At 40.3% G+C, this 19,788-nt stretch overlaps 1 protein-coding gene across 4 annotated transcripts; it reads right to left on the bottom strand.

The window, feature by feature from the left end:
- Window positions 1–869: 869 nt before the first annotated feature.
- On the bottom strand, window positions 870–18,762 carry LOC311505020 (sorting nexin-14-like). Of its 4 annotated transcripts, XM_084568405.1 has the most exons (31): window positions 18,559–18,762; window positions 18,219–18,389; window positions 18,006–18,126; window positions 17,733–17,806; window positions 17,315–17,393; window positions 17,186–17,229; window positions 17,009–17,096; window positions 16,842–16,926; window positions 16,604–16,760; window positions 16,353–16,428; window positions 16,117–16,161; window positions 15,912–15,992; window positions 15,599–15,713; window positions 15,187–15,342; window positions 14,956–15,080; window positions 14,274–14,332; window positions 13,781–13,807; window positions 12,840–12,986; window positions 12,079–12,211; window positions 10,869–11,055; window positions 9,732–9,815; window positions 9,076–9,176; window positions 6,875–6,986; window positions 6,690–6,730; window positions 6,378–6,497; window positions 4,915–5,038; window positions 2,085–2,249; window positions 1,879–1,974; window positions 1,641–1,732; window positions 1,382–1,438; window positions 870–1,005 (listed from the first exon to the last, which is right to left on the bottom strand). In XM_084568405.1, the coding sequence occupies exons 2-31, from the start codon at window positions 18,353–18,355 to the stop codon at window positions 964–966; spliced, it is 2,970 nt and encodes a 989-aa protein (XP_084424531.1). In that variant the 5' UTR covers window positions 18,356–18,389; window positions 18,559–18,762; the 3' UTR covers window positions 870–963. The 4 variants fall into 4 exon arrangements, with proteins under 4 accessions (XP_084424531.1, XP_084424532.1, XP_084424534.1 ...); XM_084568406.1 differs by lacking the exon at window positions 13,781–13,807; XM_084568408.1 differs by lacking the exons at window positions 16,353–16,428; window positions 16,842–16,926; window positions 17,009–17,096; ... (4 more) ...; window positions 18,219–18,389; window positions 18,559–18,762 and having other exon boundaries at window positions 16,604–16,611.
- Window positions 18,763–19,788: the final 1,026 nt, after the last annotated feature.

Below are 19,788 nucleotides of genomic sequence, written 5' to 3'. Positions count from 1 at the left end.
GAAGAACAGCTAGCAGACGACAGGTCAAGCTCAGCCTCAGGGTAAAATCAGCATCCATACGGGAACATGTTTTATTGTTTCAACCCACAAACAAGCTCAGATAATTAAATCTGCAAGATGAACAAAGACAAAAAAAAACACATCTTAAGGTATGGCTGAATTAAAAGTGCACGTGAATATATTGTTGTATATGTAATTAGGGACAGAAACAAGCCCGTATCAATCTATTCATTCATCTCTAAATGTCTCCCGACTCACATCCAGGTCCACTCCACTGGACTTTGTTGCTACTTCTCCTCAAATCTAAAGTTTATAGAGAATTATATATTAAATTACACACACAAATATATTGCTGCAGTAAAACAGTGTTGGTGTGTCATATTTATCGGACTGCATCTGTACCTGCTGTTTGTCATCCCCTGTCCTTTTGTAAGGTTGTTGTAATAAAGTGAAAATTCAGGAAATTCAACTGCATCCTGGCATTAATCCGAAAGAGACCACATTCCTTTGAATCGAGCTAATAAGCCTGCAGTTCACAGGTCATTTATTTAGTATTATTAGACAAATAGTGGTGGTTTTAATTGATGGTATAATGGGGACGTGCACAAGACTGCCTCAGCACGTACTCAGGTTTGTCAATTCAGATCCAAAGTGTGTGAGATTTGTGAAATGAGGTGATAGTTTCATAGGAGTATTCATGTTTGGGAACAAAATAAAAGTATATTATACCAATGACACTAATTACACAAGGAACTCAGTGTCAGTGCAACACTCATTTATTGTTAAGTTATAAAATTTACTTTACAAATGAATGACACACACCAGGAGAAGTGTTTAGTTCCCTCTTCTTGCGACAGCAGGTATCAGATACTGTAAATGTTAGTTTCAGATTCACAAAAGAATCTCTGGATTAGTGTAGGATGAGTTCATGCGTGTTAGACATGTTAGCTCATGTTCACTTTTTCACATCCATGGAGCCATCACAGAGGTCTCCTTCTGTACTTGCTGAGGAAACAAAAGCACAGCGTTAGCACAACAGTCAACATAATTTGGTGCTCCATTTACATTTAATATAGAAAGACATGACTGCGTACTATTTTAAAGAAAATCCTAATCTCACTGTCCTAGTACATTATTCTCAGTGGACCTACTATACAAGTAGTTCTGCACTTACATGCAAAATGACTGTATCAGGGATCATGGTACAGTTTCACATGTAAATTTATATGAGGCATATAAACGTAGGTGTAGGTGGTAAAAACGTTTTTTATGTCCAAATATATTGGAAGCCCTGCAAAGAATAAGAGCGTATAAATGATGGGTGACTGGGAGGATGTTCTGCCACTGTATTTCTTTGGAATTCAACAACAGCATCTCTTACCTTGTTAAGTTCAGGAAAAAGTTCTTGAATGGCGATATCCAGCAGCACATATGTCAGCTGGAGGTGGGAAAAAAGCAGGAGCCCAGAGTCATTTTCCTTCATATTTTAACACTCACATCTTGCCTTCGGTCAATTTTTTTGTTTGTCGGATTCTGTTTTCTGAGGAATGCTTTCTCTGTGTGTGTGTGTGTGCGCATATATATATATATATATACACATATATGTGTGTGTGTGCGTGTGTGTGTGAGGGTTCTTGTACCTGTTTATTAAGAACGGGCTGCTGCAGTCCATCGAAGAGAAGACGTAAACCTTCATACTTGGTCTCTTCGCCGATACATTTCCCCAGAAAGTCTAGAGATAAATGGCTCATGAATTCTTAGCCAAGACATTAATAACAGACTATTTGCTCTCACTGCTGGACATTTGTCCTGTAGTGTATGAAGTAAGGTGGTCGACAAATTACAAAAACAAACTACCAGGAAGACTTGGATGAATACCTGGAATATAGCTCATCATCTCCTCAAACGCCTTCTTCGCCCTCCTTTGCTTGTCCTGGGCCGAGCGTGGCGTGCTGCTTTCGCAGAAAACTGTGTCTGTGAGGGAAAAATAACAGCACATCATTTAATTAAATAAATAATCATCCTGTTGTAAAAATGCAAGAATGCAAAGAGAATCAGTCTCTGGCTGATTAACAGACGTGTACCTCTGAGCAGGGTGATGAGTGAGACAAGCCGGTGCTCCTGGACCACCTGGTTCAGTTTGCACTGAAGGTAAAAGTCTACGTAGGCCTCCAGTGTGTTCTTGAACAGGATCCTGCCACCCATTAGCAGGTGATGCAACCAGTCAGGGATGTGGAATACGACTCGGGCTGACAACCATGAAGAAGAAGGCAAACAGTGGAAGATAAAACGTGAACGTGAGCAAATAATGGTACAGCAAGTCAGGGGCCCGGTGATTCTTAAGAAAACCCTCATCATCTATGCTTAGTAGGCTATAGTTCTGCAGCAATGTTTTACATTCTGTATTTTATTTATATTTTAATGTAAAACCTGTTGTTTTTCCACTGTCGACGTAAATATGGATTTAACAACACATACATACTGTAAATTAAATTGCAAATCCTAAATATTTACTTCACAATAGCTTTCAAACAATCTCAAACCCCAAGGAACTAATAGTGTTAGATTTACAGTGGCTTGCAAAAGTATTCACACCCCTTGAACTTTTCCACATTTTGTCACATTACAACCACAAATATGAATATATTTTATTGGAATTTTATGAGAAAGACTGACACAGAGTGGCACACAATTGTGAAGTACAAAGAAAATTTTACATGATTTTAATTTTTTTTTACAATTAAAAAACTGAAAAGTGCGGTGTGCAAAAGTATTCAGCCCCCTTTTCTCTGAGTGCAACCAGTTTCCTTCAGAAGTTACCTGATGATTGCTGAATGATCGAATGTTGACCTAATGACTAAATAGAGTTCACCTGTGTGTAATCTAATCCCAGTACAAACACAGCTGTTCTGTGACGGCCTCAGAGGTTTATTAAGAGCATATTGGGGAGCAAACGGCATCATGAAGTCCAAGGAACACACCAGACAGGTCAGGGATAAAGCCGCAGGGAAGTTTAAAGCAGGGTTAAAAAAGGTTTCCCAAGCTTTGAACATCTCACGGAGCACTGTTCAATCCATCATCCGGAAATGGAAAGAGTGTGGCACAACTGCAAACCTACCAAGACACAGCTGTCCACCTAAACTTACAGGCTGAACAAGGAGAGCATTGATCAGGGATGTGGCCAAGAGGCCCATGGGGACTCTGGATGAACTGCAGAGGTCCACAGCTCAGGTGGGGGAATCTGTCCACAGGACAACTACTGGTCGTGAACTGCACAAATCTGGCCCTTACGGAAGAGTGGCAAGAAGAAAGCCATTGTTAAAAGAAAACCACAAGAAGTGCCGTTTGATGTTTGCCAGAAGCTATGTGGGGGACACAGCAAACATCTGGAAGAAGGTGCTCTGGTCTGATGAGCCCAAAATTGAACTTTTTGGCCTAAATGCAAAACGTTATGTGTGCCGGAAAACTAACACTGCACATCACTCTGAACACACCATCCCCCCTGTCAAACATGGTGGTGGCAGCATCATGTTCTGGGGGTGCTTCTCTTCGGCAGGGACAGGGAAGATAGTCAGGGTTGATGGGAAGATGGATGGAGCCAAATACAGAGCAATCTTGGAAAAAAACCTGTTGAGGCAAACTCAAGGTCAGCCTTTCACCTTTTTTTCCGCTTGCAACCACAACTATATTTGTATTTTTAAACTGGAAGTGTCAATCTGGTCCATCAGGTTCTTTCCACGGCGTTTGACCCTTATCTCGGAGGATGTGATTTTGACGAGACGATGGTAGATTACTTCTGCGAGGAGTTTAAGGGCAAGTACAAGCTCAACGTGCGGGACAACCCGAGGGCTGTGCTGCGGCTGTACCAGGAATGCGAGAAACTGAAGAAGCTCATGAGCGCCAACTCCTCCGACCTGCCTCTGAACATCGAGTGCTTCATGAATGACATCGACGTTTCTGCAAAAGACTTGAGAGTGGGGCGGAGGTTCACCTTTCAGGAGGACAACGACCCTAAACATAAAGCCAGGGCAACAGTGGAATGGTTTAAAACAAAACATATTCATGTATTGGAATGGCCCAGTCAAAGTCCAGACCTAAGTCCAATCGAGAATCTGTAGCAAAATCTGAAAACAGCCGTTCACAAACGCTCTCCATCTAATCTGACTGAGCTGACTGAGGTGTTTTGCAAAGAAGAATGGGCAAAATTTGCAGTCTCGAGATGTGCAAGGCTGGTAGAGACATACCTCAAAAGACTTGCAGCTGTAATTGCAGCAAAAGGCGGTTCCACAAAGTATTGACTCAAGGGGGCTGAATACTTTTGCACACCGCACTTTTCAGTTTTTTATTTAAAAAATAAATAAATAAATAAAATCATGTATAATTTTCTTTGTACTTCACAATTGTGTGCCGCATTGTGTTGGTCTTTCACATAAAATTCCAACAAAATTTATTTATGTTTGTGGTCGTAATGTGACAAAATGTGGAAAAGTTCAAGGGGTATGAATACTTTTGCAAGCCGCTGTACCTTCAGCTGGCAGCTATTACATTAAAATATTCATGTGACACGTACAAAAGTATTGCTTCACTGTGTTTTTTCATTGTTTTTATCTGCTATTGGAATATATTCCATACGCGTCAGTGAGTGATTTTGTAATAATTCGCTCATACCTCTAAAATATATAATTAAACATTTCATGGAGACATGCAAGTGGAAACTGTTCAGTAAATTCCTGGATGTTTTTTTCTGTCAGCTTATATTTATTTTTACATAAATCACTCCTTGTATGCCTGTGAGCTTTATGGTTTTTTGAATGAAGCAAATCCTCTTTAACACACTTTCCAGTGAATAAAAGCATATCAAACATATAAAAACAAACAAAAACTTAAACAAACAAATACAGTACATCCACTTACCCACATACATTAAGTAGTCATACACCCCTTCAACTGTGATCATTTCCATGAAGTAGTTCTGATTGTGTCTCTTCTCTGTCATCTCTGATCGACCGGCATTGTTTTTGAAGAGGTCATTGAAGAGCTGCAGGAAAGGAAGTGACATCAGTTTTTAAGACCAGAGCCATTTAAAACATCCTTTGACTATTTTTAAGCCTGAAGAGCTTTTCCAGTTACAAGAGACTGACAGAACAAATGTTAAAATTCCATCTAATGTTTTCTAAACTGTGTGACAAAACGTTAACTGCATTTATCACTGCAAAGTCAAGATAATAACACGTCTGTTGTGGTACGTCAGTTAAGTGGACCCCATATCATTTTTGTGTAATCAACCAGAAATGCACTAAATTGTCAACACTCCCATTAGTTCACAAGTTTTTTAAATCAAATGCTCAAAGCCTTATTTGCCAGGTCTAATAACATGTCTTCGTACGAAAAATGAAAACTGCCACAATCAAAGATAAATAAAGAGACAATAAACAACTGTTTAAGTTGGCTTCTGTAGTTATTCAGCATCATATTATTTCCCTTGTGATTTAATTAGATATTTTATTTTATTCATATTTAAATATATTTTTTTCTGTATGTATCAATGTATTTATTTATGGAAGCTACTTTGCACAGACACAGACACAACTCCACAAACACACAGTTCCTATGATGATGTCTTAGCTCACATAAACTGTATAAAAGTCTAAAACAAGTTGCAAAGCAAAATATTAGGAATAGAACATATTGCAAAATCAATTAGAGGGGGGGATATTCTAAAAAAACTTTTACAAAGAGAATCGTTTTGGATCTATACTTTAAAAGCAACAACATACCCAGGACTGAATCTTGAACTTGATTTCTCTCCTTTTCTCTAGGTTATTTCAACATCCCAGGTTATGCCCACATTAAATGTGATGGAGATTAGTCTTTCTGTTGTCTAGCTCTAAATTATATGATAAAAAATGACAAAGTGCTTCTGTATTTTGATAAATAGTGTTGCTTTATGAAATGTTTTGTATTGATACCAATTGTACTTCTTGTTTAATATTTTCTTCTTTTTTAACATGGATTGTCATGTGATTTATCAAGCAGGTGATTTCTGTTAGTCATGTGACCTGCTTGATTGATCAGCTTAGAAAGAGTGGCAAACACACAGCCATTTTAGAACTGCTCTGATGAAGGCCAGCTAGGCTGAAACGCGTAAGCATGTTTAAGTAGTCTAATAAAAGTTTTTATATGCATCTTTTTTGAGTGCCTCGGATCTCTCTTCTTTTTCAAGTTGCAAAGCAATTAATTCCAGTTGCCCTTGTTGTCAACTTTTTTGGATACTATGAATTAAATTTGGAGTGAGGACTCCACTGTTAAAAGAACAAAATTCCTCTGGCCTGTGCTTGTACAGAGTAAGAGAGAAAATGAAAGTTATAACCACTGACCTTTTTATCATTTTCTGAAGTGGGGCTCAGGATAGTAAGCTCAGGGCGGCTAGGTTTGGGTTTGGGAGATTCACAGGAGTTGAAGAAAGACTGGATGAAAGGCTCCAGATGCTGCCCTTTCTGGCAGGAAACACAGAAAACAGTTTGTATAATTTAAAACGAGAGTATTATTTCTCATAAAGATGTATCTGTCATACACAATTCTTAAAATCTAAAATTACACAATACAAAAGTGACATTTACAAACATCTGTATCTTGCAGTGTCCCAGCGCACACACAAACAAACACAGCACAGTGAATACATTCCTTACCTCTTTTATCAGCTTGCTGGGAACTGACTTAATGATTTTTCCTGTGAAATAGAAACACTTTATCTCAGTGATTTATGGTTCTGTCACACTTATCACTTCACTGCATCCAAAGGTCAGCCTGATCAAACATTTTCACTGTGTGTTTGAAATGTTGTGTTGTTAAATATAATCTATCTTCCTCATACCGAGGTTAACGTCAGGTAACATCTTGTCCAGGAACTGAGACTCCATGCTGTGAGGAGACAGGAAGTCGGCCAGCAGCTGGCTGTTGCTCAGCTCCGGGTGCTGCAAAAGTTTCTGCAAAGAATGGACAAAAATATCTTCTTCGTTTTTTTTTTTCTGTATCAGACCATCAACGGGAGGAAGTGGAGCTTTCAAAATACGTTTGACTTTAAGAGGAAAACTGAGTGCAAACATGTTATTCAGGCTTTAACCGAGGTTATCCAGCCCTTCAAAGCAGCCTGTTCTGTCTGTTAATTCCACCATTACATAAAAGTCAACTGGTAAAGACTTCCATCACAGCCAATATTTCCACAGTTTTTTTGTGTGATCGTGGAGCGTAGCATGTTCAGGGAAGCTCCAGTTCAGATACATTTGATTTGTGAGAAAAATCTCCTTCAATTTGTGCAGGGTGTGAACTAGGTCATTTTTCTACATAAATGTCTCAAATCTTATTAGAGAGTCCTTGAATGCACCACTTAAATGGGTCTTTAAAGTGCACCAAGTTTGCTTCTGAAGAGTCTGAACCCATTCTGTCATTTCCTCTTTGTCTTGAACAACTGCATCTGCCCACACAATAGCCAAGTGCAGAATCAACCCTTCTCTGTTTCAATGTGATTTAATCCGTCTTCTGTTCTGACTCACAGTTTCCTTACAATCATTCCTTAAAGGAGTTTCTCTGAAACGTGGTTCCTGATTTAATCTTGCTGTCTGAAGCAAATTTAAACTAAAAGTTCATACCCTATTACAGACTGAACTGTCACTGCCAACGAAACACTTCACAGGATTTCTGCTTCATGGAAAAGCTGGTTTATCTCCACCCTAATATATTTACTAGGGATGGCTCGATCCAACTTTTTCATGTCCGATACCGATACTGCAATTTGGAGTATCTGCCGATACCGATATCTATCCGATACCTTCTTTTCTCCTCTGTTAAGTTGTTTATGATACATATAGTTTGTATAGATGTACTTTGCTTAATATGGACATCTAAAAACACCATGGTCAAACTGCAACAAATATTCTGCTCCCCTAAGGGAAGAAATAAAACAGCCCACAATGTGCCTCAAGCCATAAGCACTTTATTTAAACTTCAAATCAGTGAAAACTGCAAACTTGAATGTTTCTTCTTTCACATGTAACCTCTGGGGTTGAACTGTATGTAAAACACCCATATCAAACTAGATATAGAATGGACTTAGTACCATTGAAGAATAGGACAGGGGTGCCCACACTTTTTTGGCTTGCGAGCTGCTTTTACAATGACCAAGTCAAAGTGATCTACCTGTGTATCCTAAGTCATATTAATTGTTGCTACAGTGTTAAAAGCTCTATCCATCTTTGTTTTTATTTTTATCAAGAAAAATTGGTGCACTGCACCTTTAGAAAAATAGCGCTGTCTCTTTACGAAAGACGGTAGTCCTGAGTTGTGGTTGAAGTTGTGCGTGGCTGTGGATGTGTGCCGCTGAACTGAGGACATGTTGCAAATTTAAAGTAGAAATAAATAAAGATGAACGTTTGTCTTGCTGTTTGTTTTGGAGGTGCAACAGTTAATTGTTAAGCCAGACTAACATCTAAAACATTTTATTTTTTCCAATGGCACGCGATCTACCCGCACCGGTCGATCGCGATCACGTAATGGGCACCCCTGCTATAGGACATATAGCTGCTTTAAGTGACTGCTAACTTTAAATAACTGTCACAAACACTTGCGTCCGGTGCTGCTGCCACCCCTTGAGACACTCGCGTTGCACAAGTTCCATTCGGCTGCTTTACACTTCTCTTCCTTGCGTGCAAAGTAACTCCACACAGCTGACATGATAAGAGCGCTAGGCTAATTCACTGTCACAATTGGTTCTGTTTACACACACTTGCAGCAGCTGCTCTCTGTTTACGGCATGTCGCGCAAAATTAAGTTGAGCATTTGGGCTTAGGTATCGGATCGGACGGGCTATAGTTATTTTTTCCGATATCCGATCCTGAAATTTTGACCAATATCGGGCCGATACCGATCCTAAGTATCGGATCGGGCCATCCCTAATATTTACATGTATAAAAGACTTAATATCTTGTTGAATTCTGGCTCTTCTCCAAACCCATTAATCTACATATACTCACTCTTATACAATTCGGAGGCAATAAGCAAGTCTCAGTCTATATTCACCTGGAGGTACTCCTGGAACTCCTCTCGCTTGGATCTGAGAAACTCATAATTCTTGGGACCAATTATTCTCTTCGAGGGCAATTGCGCGTCCGGAAATGAGCCTACAGAAGGGTATAGGATTTTACAAAGAGGAACACTGATAAAATACTTAAACAAAAAGCCTTTCTTTTATTGCGACTGGAAAATAACAACTGTAAGCCGAATGGGGCCTTTCTGTGTGAAGTTTGCATGTTCTCCCTGTGTCTGTGTTGGTTCTCTCTGGGTACTCCAGCTTCCTCCCACCGTCCAAAGACATGCTCGTTAGGTTAACTGGTGATTCTAAATTGGCTGTAGGTGTGCATTTGAGTGTGAATGGTTGTCTGTCTCTCTGTGTTAGCCCTGTGATAGACTGCCGACCTGTCCAGGGTGTACCCCGCCTCCCACCCGAGAGTGCCGGGAAATGCTCCAGTCCCCCAACAACCCTTCACAGGAAAAGTGGTTACAGAAGATGAAGATGAATAACGACTTTGAGTTTTCCAAATCCTTAAATGATTCTTGGAAGTTCTATGAATTCTCTGGAGTCCTTAACACTGAGAAAATTACTTCCTTTCCTGCACAGTGCAGAGGCTTTCTTATTCTGCACATAAACAACAATACGAAACACAAAAAAAACCTACCATGGAACTCAGTGAGCTTTGATTCAAGGACATAGAACTCCAGATATCTTCTGTACACAGACCAGTGCTCAGTCTCGTGTCCAACTGCAGGAAGACAGACATCCAGACTTAATAAATTACATCAAACCTTAGTTAGCACATACTTCAACACGTCTCTGTTCAGGAATTTCAGAGAGTTCCACACAAAGAGCTGCTTTAGCAGGCCTTTGGTGATGTATACACAAATGACAAAAAGACAAAAGAGCAAAACTGACAGTAAAAACATCTCTAAAGCTGTTTTTGAGACAATATTTAACACCAGAGTGACAAATATATCTGGTGTTGTTTTTCCAGCACTGTGAGCCACAATAAGGTCAGCTGGATATGTAAAGTGACTCAGGACTCCCTTCCACATGCACTGTGGGATTGTCCTGTCTTATAACTGTGAGGCAGGGCTTTACAGTGTATGAGAATAGGGGTCTTGTGGAAGGGTTGAATAATGCAGAATTTAAAGTTGCATGTATCGGAATTGTTTCAGAGCTTGGATTAGTCCCCAAACACTGACAAGGCTTGAAAGGCCTTCCTTTAAAAAGTGTCTTGGCTCTTTAATAAAGATTACATCTTATCAAATAATAATGCTCAAAAACAGTAACAGCAAAGTTGTAATCAATAGGTGGGACGGACTTATTAAACAGCTCAAGATACAAGAAAAGTGGCCAGTTTGTGTACTATTTCTTGCACTGTGCGTCGTGTGTACAAAGTATACAAGCCCAACGTTTGTATTAATCTGTCTTCTCTGTGTATGCATGTTCAACTGTTTATTTTAGCGTGAGAGTTAACTCAAACAAGTCCAGCTGCCTTTGCTTTAGTCTTGTTTTAGCTATACTGTGACCTGGGTGATCTGTATACTTATTAGGTGATGACAGTGTTTGAACTGTTTGTTGCTCTCTTACTCATGAATATTTATTCTTGCAGATAAAATCATCCAGTTTGAATTCATTCAGCCAAAACCTACAGACAGTAACACTGCAAATTATTGATCAAACTCTCACATGAAATGCAAAATTACCTTCTGCAGAGAAGGTATACACACCATGCAGCAAGGCAGAATGCCCCCCTAGATGACACGAGAGAAAGAAAACCTCAGCACAGCCTCACCTGCTTTCCGGTCGTTGCGCTCCACATCGATACAGAACACAGGAATCCTCTCCCTCTTTACATCGTCATCGTAGAAATCAATGTAGGGGATCGTGATGTTCCAGGCTGAGAGGTTTCTGGGGGTACTGGGGGTGGAGGCTGCCTCCATGGGGGAGTCATCCTCCAGCACCATCATGGCTTCCTCCACCTTGAATGGGGTGAAGTGAGAGACATAAAGGACAAGAACAGAATGAAAAGATTTTCATAGCTGATAAACAAAGCTGCTACTGTTAAGGAAGGAAACGCTGCAGCTCAACTCAGGAAAATTAATTGACTGTTTGCAGTCTCACAATCACTACTGGATAAAGTACTAAAACAGCTGTGCCTTGGGCCACACCAAAGGGAAATGCAAAAGTAAACACAGGATATCCTCTTACACTAAATACAGGACAGGTATTCACAGACAGCAGTAGAGGTTTCAGCGGCTGCAGCTATTGAGTCTGTGAGATTATATCTGTAAATATGATAGAACTATACAAACAAAAACTAAGCTTTTTCATTTGTTTCATTTAGTAGTTTTCTCATGTAGTTTCCTCATAGGCAAATACTTAAATATTATTTTAAAGCACTGTTGAAAGATCTATATTGTTTATCAAGATCCACTGTCCCTTTGCCATAATCGCCCAGACATGTAACTTTGATTTTATTATTAGACTGAACATAACTGATAAAGCTTCGATGGAGCTACACTCTCACACTCTCTCTACGCATATTATGTCTAAACTGTGTGGAAACAAATGTTTGTCAAACTAGAGAGCAAAGGTAATAAAATAAAAGGCAGTACTGAGACACATGTAATGTTCAGTTGGTTTTCCAGAACACCACATTCACTTCATCAAAATGTAAAACTTTAGAGTTCACACAAGAAAGGCAGATATGAGAAACTATGAAGAAACTTTCTTTCTTTACTCATCAATACCCCCATGTGGCCATGATATTAATATCGTTTCAGTTTGGAACTGGGGTTTTGGCTGTGCTAAATGATTAAGAACATATTTTATGACTTATTGTAAATATGACATACTGCTTTAAATTGCAGAATGATCCAGAGATATTTCCACATTTCTAAATATGCAAAAAACAATCTAGACACTACAGGCCACTATTAACCTGTGAGCATAACAAGCACTTTCATGATGTATAAATTACATTTATTTCAGATCTGTCTCACCATATCATCCTCCCCCTCTACTAATCCGTAGGACGGCAGCATGGCTCCTTCCATAGTTGTGCTCTTGAACACTCCTTTGATCTTACTGCCAATGCGGCTGATCCCAAAGGACTCACCCCTCTTTGACGTGCTCCTGTAGTTCGAACAAGGAGGATATTAAACAATAAATGATGGAGAAGACTGGAATGGCTTCAGCAAAGCGCATGCAGCTCGAGAGAGGTCACAGGGTAGGAACCACGGGGGAGAAGAAGCGACATACTGCATCGGTATCATGAAAGCACACAGGAGGGAAAAGCTGAAGTAGCCAAACCCAAGCCAAGATGACACTTCACAGTCGTCTTACAATGAAATGCCTGCAAGGCCAAAAGCAAACGCAGTACAAAGCAGAGAGCAGTGATTTCATGAACAGATGTTTGGTTTGAAGGGGATCATAAATTTTAATGTTCGCACAAATGTTGAAGGTGCCATCAACCAGAAAAGAAACACAACATCCTGGGTACTATGTAGGATACAATAAGTGACATAAATACACGGGTGAATTTGAACATAGAAAAGTTACTGCAATGTGATAAACAATAGGAAAATCTTTTACCATAGCAAAATTGGAAAAAAGTACACATAAAATATACAAACTCATGCAACGGCCCCACCATGCACGCATGTGGCTGGGAATGGGGGGGGGGGTGGGGTCACGTGGGGGAAATTGGACAGCATGACACCACACTGAGCAACCTGTGACACACAGATGGACCCTGACTTACTTGGGCGATGGGTGGCGGTGAGATAGTGAGCCATATGGGAAGTTTGTGAACGTGGACTGGGCATGGAGGGAGTTAAAAGATGCAGGTGAAGAGCTGCCAGAGGCGGTGAACAGTGAGGATGGGGACTCGGGGCTCCAGTCCCAGGAACTATAAGCAGAACAGGGTCACATCCCCATGGGCAAGACGAGGGAGAGGGCCGCGGATCATACCAGGGCAGGCAGTATGGTGGTTACAGAATCAGAGTGGACATACAGTCACAGACACAACACGGTGGTGGCAATACATAGATGGAATAACAGGCAGACAAATGGGCAGAGTGGAAGGGGTTTCTCAGTCGCAGATATGCAGGGAGATTAGGCTTGAACTTGGTTAATGAAAGTGAATGTGTGAAAGCCATTTTCTGCTATTTCCTCTATCCTCTTTGAGTGCCATAATAGATGCTGCTTTGAAAACTGCCTTCATAACAAGACTAATAACCAAATGAAAAAGCTGAAGAATAAAAAAAAACTTTACCCCCTGAGTTTTTTGGAAGTTTAATTCTGCAATTTTGGAAACAAACAAACTTGATTTGCTGAGAAAATCATGAAAGCCTAAACCAGCATGACTCTTGATTAGCTTCATTAACATGTAATTAGCGGTGGCTCGAGCTATGGTTAGCATGATTAGCTGATTACACTTTTCTCAGTCTTCTCTAATTTGCATCTACAGCAAAAGTCCCACATAAAACATGCATTTTTAGATTAGCAATAAACATTTTCATATGATCAACTAGTGCTCACTGAACTGCGACCCTGATTGCATTGGGCCCAGGGTACAGTGAAGTTGTTAAAAAGGCAGCACATCGCCCTCTTCAGGCAAGAATGGAATGTCTTTTGTATCTTGCGTGCAGCACTGCTCAGCCAGCCACTGTTTCGATCAGCACACCGATGCCTTATACTCACCGAATGTCATCCAAACTGAGGCTATTTCTGGAACAATATGCACAAGGAGTTAGTGGCTGGGCGTCAAGGCCACATACACACCACACCTCGTGAAAGAAAACATAGACGTTGAGATCCCTGGGCTCAAGTCAATTTAAGTTTCATTATACTGCAGAGTAAAAAAGCTCTCATTTTCATGGCTAATTTAGAGCTTATTTCAGACTGTATTAAGACTGAACTTGAACTGATGTTTATATTTGATGCACCTGTCACATACTGTATCCTGCCTTCACAGTGAAGTGGCTATGGGGACACAGAGTGTTGTGACAATAAAGATAATTTCATAACAAATCAGTGAAATCAAAAAGACAGCATTCATTTTGGCCCTTGGAAAAATAAAGAGCTGCTTTGTGTTTTAATGGTTCTCCGTTTCTAGAGTATGAAAAGGCACGTGTGTATCATAAAACAAGGTTTTCTTACACAAAAACACAAAAACTGCCTAAGTGAAATCTACCTGCTCATCTTGGAATTCCTGGCAGGGGATTCTGCACCTCTCAGAAGCTGGCGAAAGTACTGTAGAAAGACATGGATAAACGAAATATAAAGTTCTTAGCAATCAAACATAGTCTGCTGAAATCTGGAACAGTATATAAGCTAAAGGGAAGAAACACGGCATATGTTTTAGCTTGAATAAGGAAAGGGAGGAGCAACAAGAGAAAAATGTGGTAATAATCATTTTCAGACACTCTATTCATGCAGGGCAGTGGCCTGCTGTGGACAATGGTTGAGCTCTGGTCCACCCAGTTGTATTCAATGAGACTGCCTCTGAGGGGTGAAATTCAACTTGGCAGCTTGGCATAACGCCAGCGACAGCTCATTGGTCAGTTGTTCGTCTGGTATTGATGACAGGGCCGATAGTGGTTGGTTGCAGACGGATCAGAAGACAGAGGATAGCACAACAGAGTCAACAAATTCCAAGTTAGTTCGAATTTCAACATTTAGCAGATAACTTCTAAGATATGTCTAAATACTAATGTTACAAAATATCAGCCTTCCGTCTCTTGTAAATTAATCGTATTTTGGAATGTCTATTTAAATGTGAACCTGGCAAAGAAAGGTTATTGATAAATTGGGTTGAGCCATGTGTTATCAAGGAGTTGGGTGATAATGAGTTGAGTAATTTGTTTCTCGCTAACCTCATCACTGTGACAGAACATGGGGGTGAAAACATTCTCCAGGAGCGAAAGGACATGCTCATAGGCTTCAAACAAGCAGCGCATGGTCTGCAGTTTCACCACCTGTGCATACGGTCCCTCAGCAACTGGAAGTTAGACAAAAACACATACATATACTAATTAATATGAGTAATAGGTATGTGAGCTTGTTGAAGGAATTGCAGTAATTCATAAATGATCCATGCTGCATACTGTTGCGTATCTCTTCCACTATGAAGGGGTCGAAGCGGATCTTGTCAACGCTCTCGTCCAGACAGTAGGTCTCATAGATTTTCTTCACCTCCTCGTGAAGCATCATCTTCTCCGAGTCAGACAGCTCCGGGCACAGGATCCTGTCGTTGAATTCCTCTGAGAAATTAAGAAGGTCGGACATCACAGTCTTGCTGTTTAAGAATGTTGCAAAATGCGTAACTGTGACATCAGGAGTGTCATTATGAACAGTCTACGGGGAGTTTTGCTAATAATTTCAGTTGTTTGCAGTTTAAAACCGTATTTAATTTACCCCATTGTGGATGGGGCGCAGAGTAAACGCAGTCTAGTGGCTATTATCAATAAAAACATAACCAGATTCAACATGATTTCTGAAGGTATGGGAAACACTTACCTACTGCAAGGCAGAACTGGAGTACATGGACAGCACCTTCTTGCTTCAGGAAGTTCATGAAGCGAAAGAGAAGATCCTGCTGTTCTCTGATTTCCTTCAGCTCCAGCTTTAGAACCTGATGTGTGAGACCACAGCAGGAATACCACAAGACTGAGCAGCAAACAGACACCGCGTTCCTTAAACGCATCTTGGATATGATCCTCCTATTTCTTGGTACGCTCGGTGAAGCCTACATACTAGACAGCAAATTGTGATTAGATTTGTACCTAATATTGTCACATAGCGTATCCAGTGGATCAGATAAAACACTTACTGAGGGCTTTTTGCTGCGAGTATCTGAGTATTTTTCTAGGAAAGGAACTAATGTTGAAGTGGGCTCTGAGGCTTCTTCAGGCTGTTGGGAGAGCGGAGATAGAAAACATGTTTCACCTATAAATATTAAACACTCCGCATCACCAGGTTTAAATACAGAATATAAACGGAAACGCACATCAATTCACAGTTCGTCATATACTTACAGGGGAGTTGTCGATGAGTATCAAAATTAAATGATTTACTGTGTCCTGAAATTAAAAAAAGCAGCCAGTAAGTTCACAAAATTAAAGACACGTCTTTGTTTTCCTTTGAATGCTTATGCTTAACACTGGTAACCAGATTAAGAATCCAATTTAGACTCAGACTGAAATGCGGTATTAGCAGGGGGCTTCAAGTGACAACAGCTTTGAATTTCTGCCCTTAATATGTCTACACTCACAGGATCAGCCAAGTAGTCCATTGAAGGAAGGAAGACAGAACCAGCCAAGACTTCTCTTATCAGGAGAGTAAGAGATCTGAGAGGAATGAAGAGATACAGTAGCAGGAAACGAGAGAAGGAAAGGGTAAAGATGATCCTTATCTTTTTTGTATAGTCTCAGTATGGCAGACTTTTTCCTAGCAGGACAATGTAGTACATTCATGCTGTGCACTCAGCTCGAGGCTCACTTAGGTAACTATAAGATGTGTTACCTGCAGTCTGTAGCCTTTGGCGGCAGGATGTAGGGGAAAAGCATCTCAGTCAGCTTCCTGAGGTAGAGCAGCTCATCTCTGCGACTGCGAAGGGCCACGTGGAGATCAGGACCATATTCCTCCAGGGCAGCTTGCTGAAGATACTCTGTGTTCTTTACTACATGTGAAAGATATAAAATCATTAATCTAATTGTGAACACAATTTAAACGACTGTGTGTGTGATCAAATCAGCCGTACTTTTCTGTCTTGCTTTACAAATAATTTCAATGTGCTTCATGGAAACTTTAAGAAGCTTTCGTGTGATGAGGGATGCCACATCCACCTGAGGGCAGAAATGAATCATTAACATTGTAATCATCAGCATCCAAAGATGAAAGATGAACCGGAAACAGGCTAATTATCACCTTCTGGGTTCGGCGAACCAGCACAGCTGCAAAGAAACGCAAAGTCACTCTAAGCTCGTCTACAAATGCCTCATCGTCTGTGACGTCTCTGAAAGAGAAATACTGCCCAGTCATTTCCATCAAGCCACATAACATATTATACAAAAAATGTATTATGACAGGTAAGAAATAGCTCACCTATACCAAGGATACACAAAATTTTCCAGGACAAGCTCTAAAATCTGAAAAAAATACATTATGAGACAATTTGATCATTTAAGTTCATACACATTTTAAGTAGATGTGGTTAATGCGTGTCTGTTTTACCTCTGAAAGTGAAGCATCCACCTTAGAAGGAACTTTAAGGTCAAGCCATGGCTGGTAGTTTTCCAATAGCAGAGTTGGTCTATCAATAAAAAAAGAAGGAAAGAAAAAATTACAGTATTATTTACAGAGAAATGCGTTAGTGTCCTATTTGACCACTTGAGGGCAGTGTAACATCTTCCATAAACTGATAAACAACTGAGCTGAGCATCCTTGATTCCCATCAGCAAAACTGTTTATCTTCCAATTCGCTTTTAAATTCATTCCAATGTAATTTTATTTTATTTTTTACTTCGCTGCATCACTGAGAACATCCACTGTGAGTGTAACTGCAGCTGATATAAATTCTTGGGTCAGAATAGAACAGAACACAGATATATCCTCACTTACCGCTGCACCACCACGTAACCGTGTCACTCACCTGTGCCTTTTGCATTTGATTTTTCCACATACAGCACAGCTGTGGCCCAATGGGAACAGCTCCTGTTGATATGACTGCAAAGGGAAAGTGAACTTAGATTAAGAGCAAGCATAATGCATAACTGCAGATGCTGAAGTAACTGTGTCCTGTCTCTTGATGCATCTCTTGACCCTTTAGCATCAACAGCAAACATAACAAATAATTATATGAACGTATCCATTACACTTGAGCCACTCTGAGAGCTCGAATCTGTTCACTTGCCTTTTGCCCTACCTTGATCTTTGGTTTAATGGAGACTAAGATGTTGGGCAGCAGAGACTCGGGTCCCAGTGAGCAGTAGAAAGTGACGACTCCGGCCAGAAAGGACCAAAACACCATTATAATGTGAATATATCTATGAAAACAGAAGAATGCCGTTAACAGAGTAAACATTCCAGCATATGAAGTGAATAGGTAAGTGTCAGGGCATTAGTGATGGGTTCTTGCCTATTTAAAAGCACTGTGGACAGCAGCAGGACCAGCAGCAGAAAGCAGAAGACCGGATACTGTCGGCCCAGCTCCCTGACCCGGTCCAGCTTCATCCTGCGTCTAATTTTCTGCAGATAAGCCCCGATGCACCCCATCCTCGTCTGTGAACATCTAGCCTACAGATTCATACTGTAAAATAAACAACGCATTATGAAGATTTTGTCCAAATAAACAAGGGCGTGTGGCAGCGACACAGAACTCCCATCAACTCACATGCGTAGGTCATTTTACGTGTCTGCTTCCCTTTACACACAACAAACACACTGACGGGATTTTATTTCTTGACTTCAGCACTTACTGTAAGTGTACGGCGGGCGTCATGGGCCATTTTCCACGGTAGTCCAGCAAAGACACCATCATGAATTTGCAGAAAAGGTGCGCAGGCTGTCTTGTTCGTACGATCACCGTAGGACATGCGAAGTGGCGTAGGCTACACAGATGTAGGATTAGTGTTAAGCACACAGCATCATTCGTGCGCAGACCGTCCAGCAGCTCCGGTGGGTTACTGTTAGGCTAATGGCTGCGGGGCTCTTGCTGTCATTTCTATCCATAGAGGGGGGGGGCAGCGGCTGCTGTTTGGTTGTCAGCGCTGGAGACGCGTGATGTCACCTCCGCTCCCAGAAGCCGCTACTGGCTCCTGTAGTTTAGCTACAGGATAACAAGTGTATTAGCTATATATAGTAATAAATAAATACATAACAATAATAATATACATACATACGGCGAGGTATCCTGGTTGAAGATACTAGGTCGAAAGTGTAACACTCCTCGTAGCAAGTCGGTTTGTGATATTTTGTCATATAACGGTACCATAGCACATTAGCGTTATTATCAAAATATCTCAAATAACTTAAAAATGACCCTTTAACAAATAAAACTACACATCTAAATCGTAAAACCTTGCCCTTTTTTTTTTTTTTTTTACGCGTTTCGTCCAGCCAACGTAGACTTTTCTTTAATTAATTAGCGAGTTGCGATGTGGTACCTTCTTCAGTTCCGTTGCCATGGTTACCTGAATTTGAGGCGTTTCCGTCGTCCGAGCAAAACATATCGGGAGTTTACCTGACGATTTAAAAAAAAAAAAAAAAAAAAGAGGGTATTTCTGGCCTCATCTGTCATATCTATATGCAGCTGACTCAAACTTGAACACGATTATAGATGTATTAAATTTAGTACAAAGATCGAAATTATCAAATGTAGCTTAATGGGTTAATAATATAGTTTTTAACACAACTACTGTTCTCTTGGCTAAACTGTAATGGCCAGCATTTTTTTTTTGACCTCTTGTGGGCCTCATTTCCTTCGGACTGACCCTTTTACTTATTTTTAACACACAGCAGTGAAATTTGGTATATATTAAAGACCCAGGGCAGAAGTATTGTATAAAAGATGATAATTCACTTATATCGACAGTTAAAATATCACTGATATACTAACATAAGTCAGTGTCAACATCAGTCTGATCTTAAATCTACAAATTTCAATGAAAAAAAATCATGTTACAGTATCACCAAAACCCTGTCATGTT

The sequence above is a fragment of the Chelon labrosus genome (assembly GCF_963514085.1).
Source record: "Chelon labrosus genome assembly, chromosome: 20".
Taxonomy (NCBI): Eukaryota; Metazoa; Chordata; class Actinopteri; order Mugiliformes; family Mugilidae; genus Chelon; species Chelon labrosus.
The sequence above is the reverse complement of the archived record's forward strand: the minus strand, read 5'-3'. Positions and strand labels throughout refer to the sequence as shown.

Excerpts from the sequence above, each read along its gene's own strand:
- LOC311505020 (XM_084568405.1), bottom strand. The coding sequence starts at position 18,355 with ATGGGGTGCATCGGGGCTTATCTGCAGAAAATTAGACGCAGGATGAAG. Across the intron at positions 15,714-15,911 it reads CTCGCAGCAAAAAGCCCTCA|GTTCTAAAGCTGGAGCTGAA; the intron begins GTAAGTGTTTTA and ends CTCACACATCAG. Across the intron at positions 11,056-12,078 it reads TAGAGGGGGAGGATGATATG|GTGGAGGAAGCCATGATGGT; the intron begins GTGAGACAGATC and ends ACCCCATTCAAG.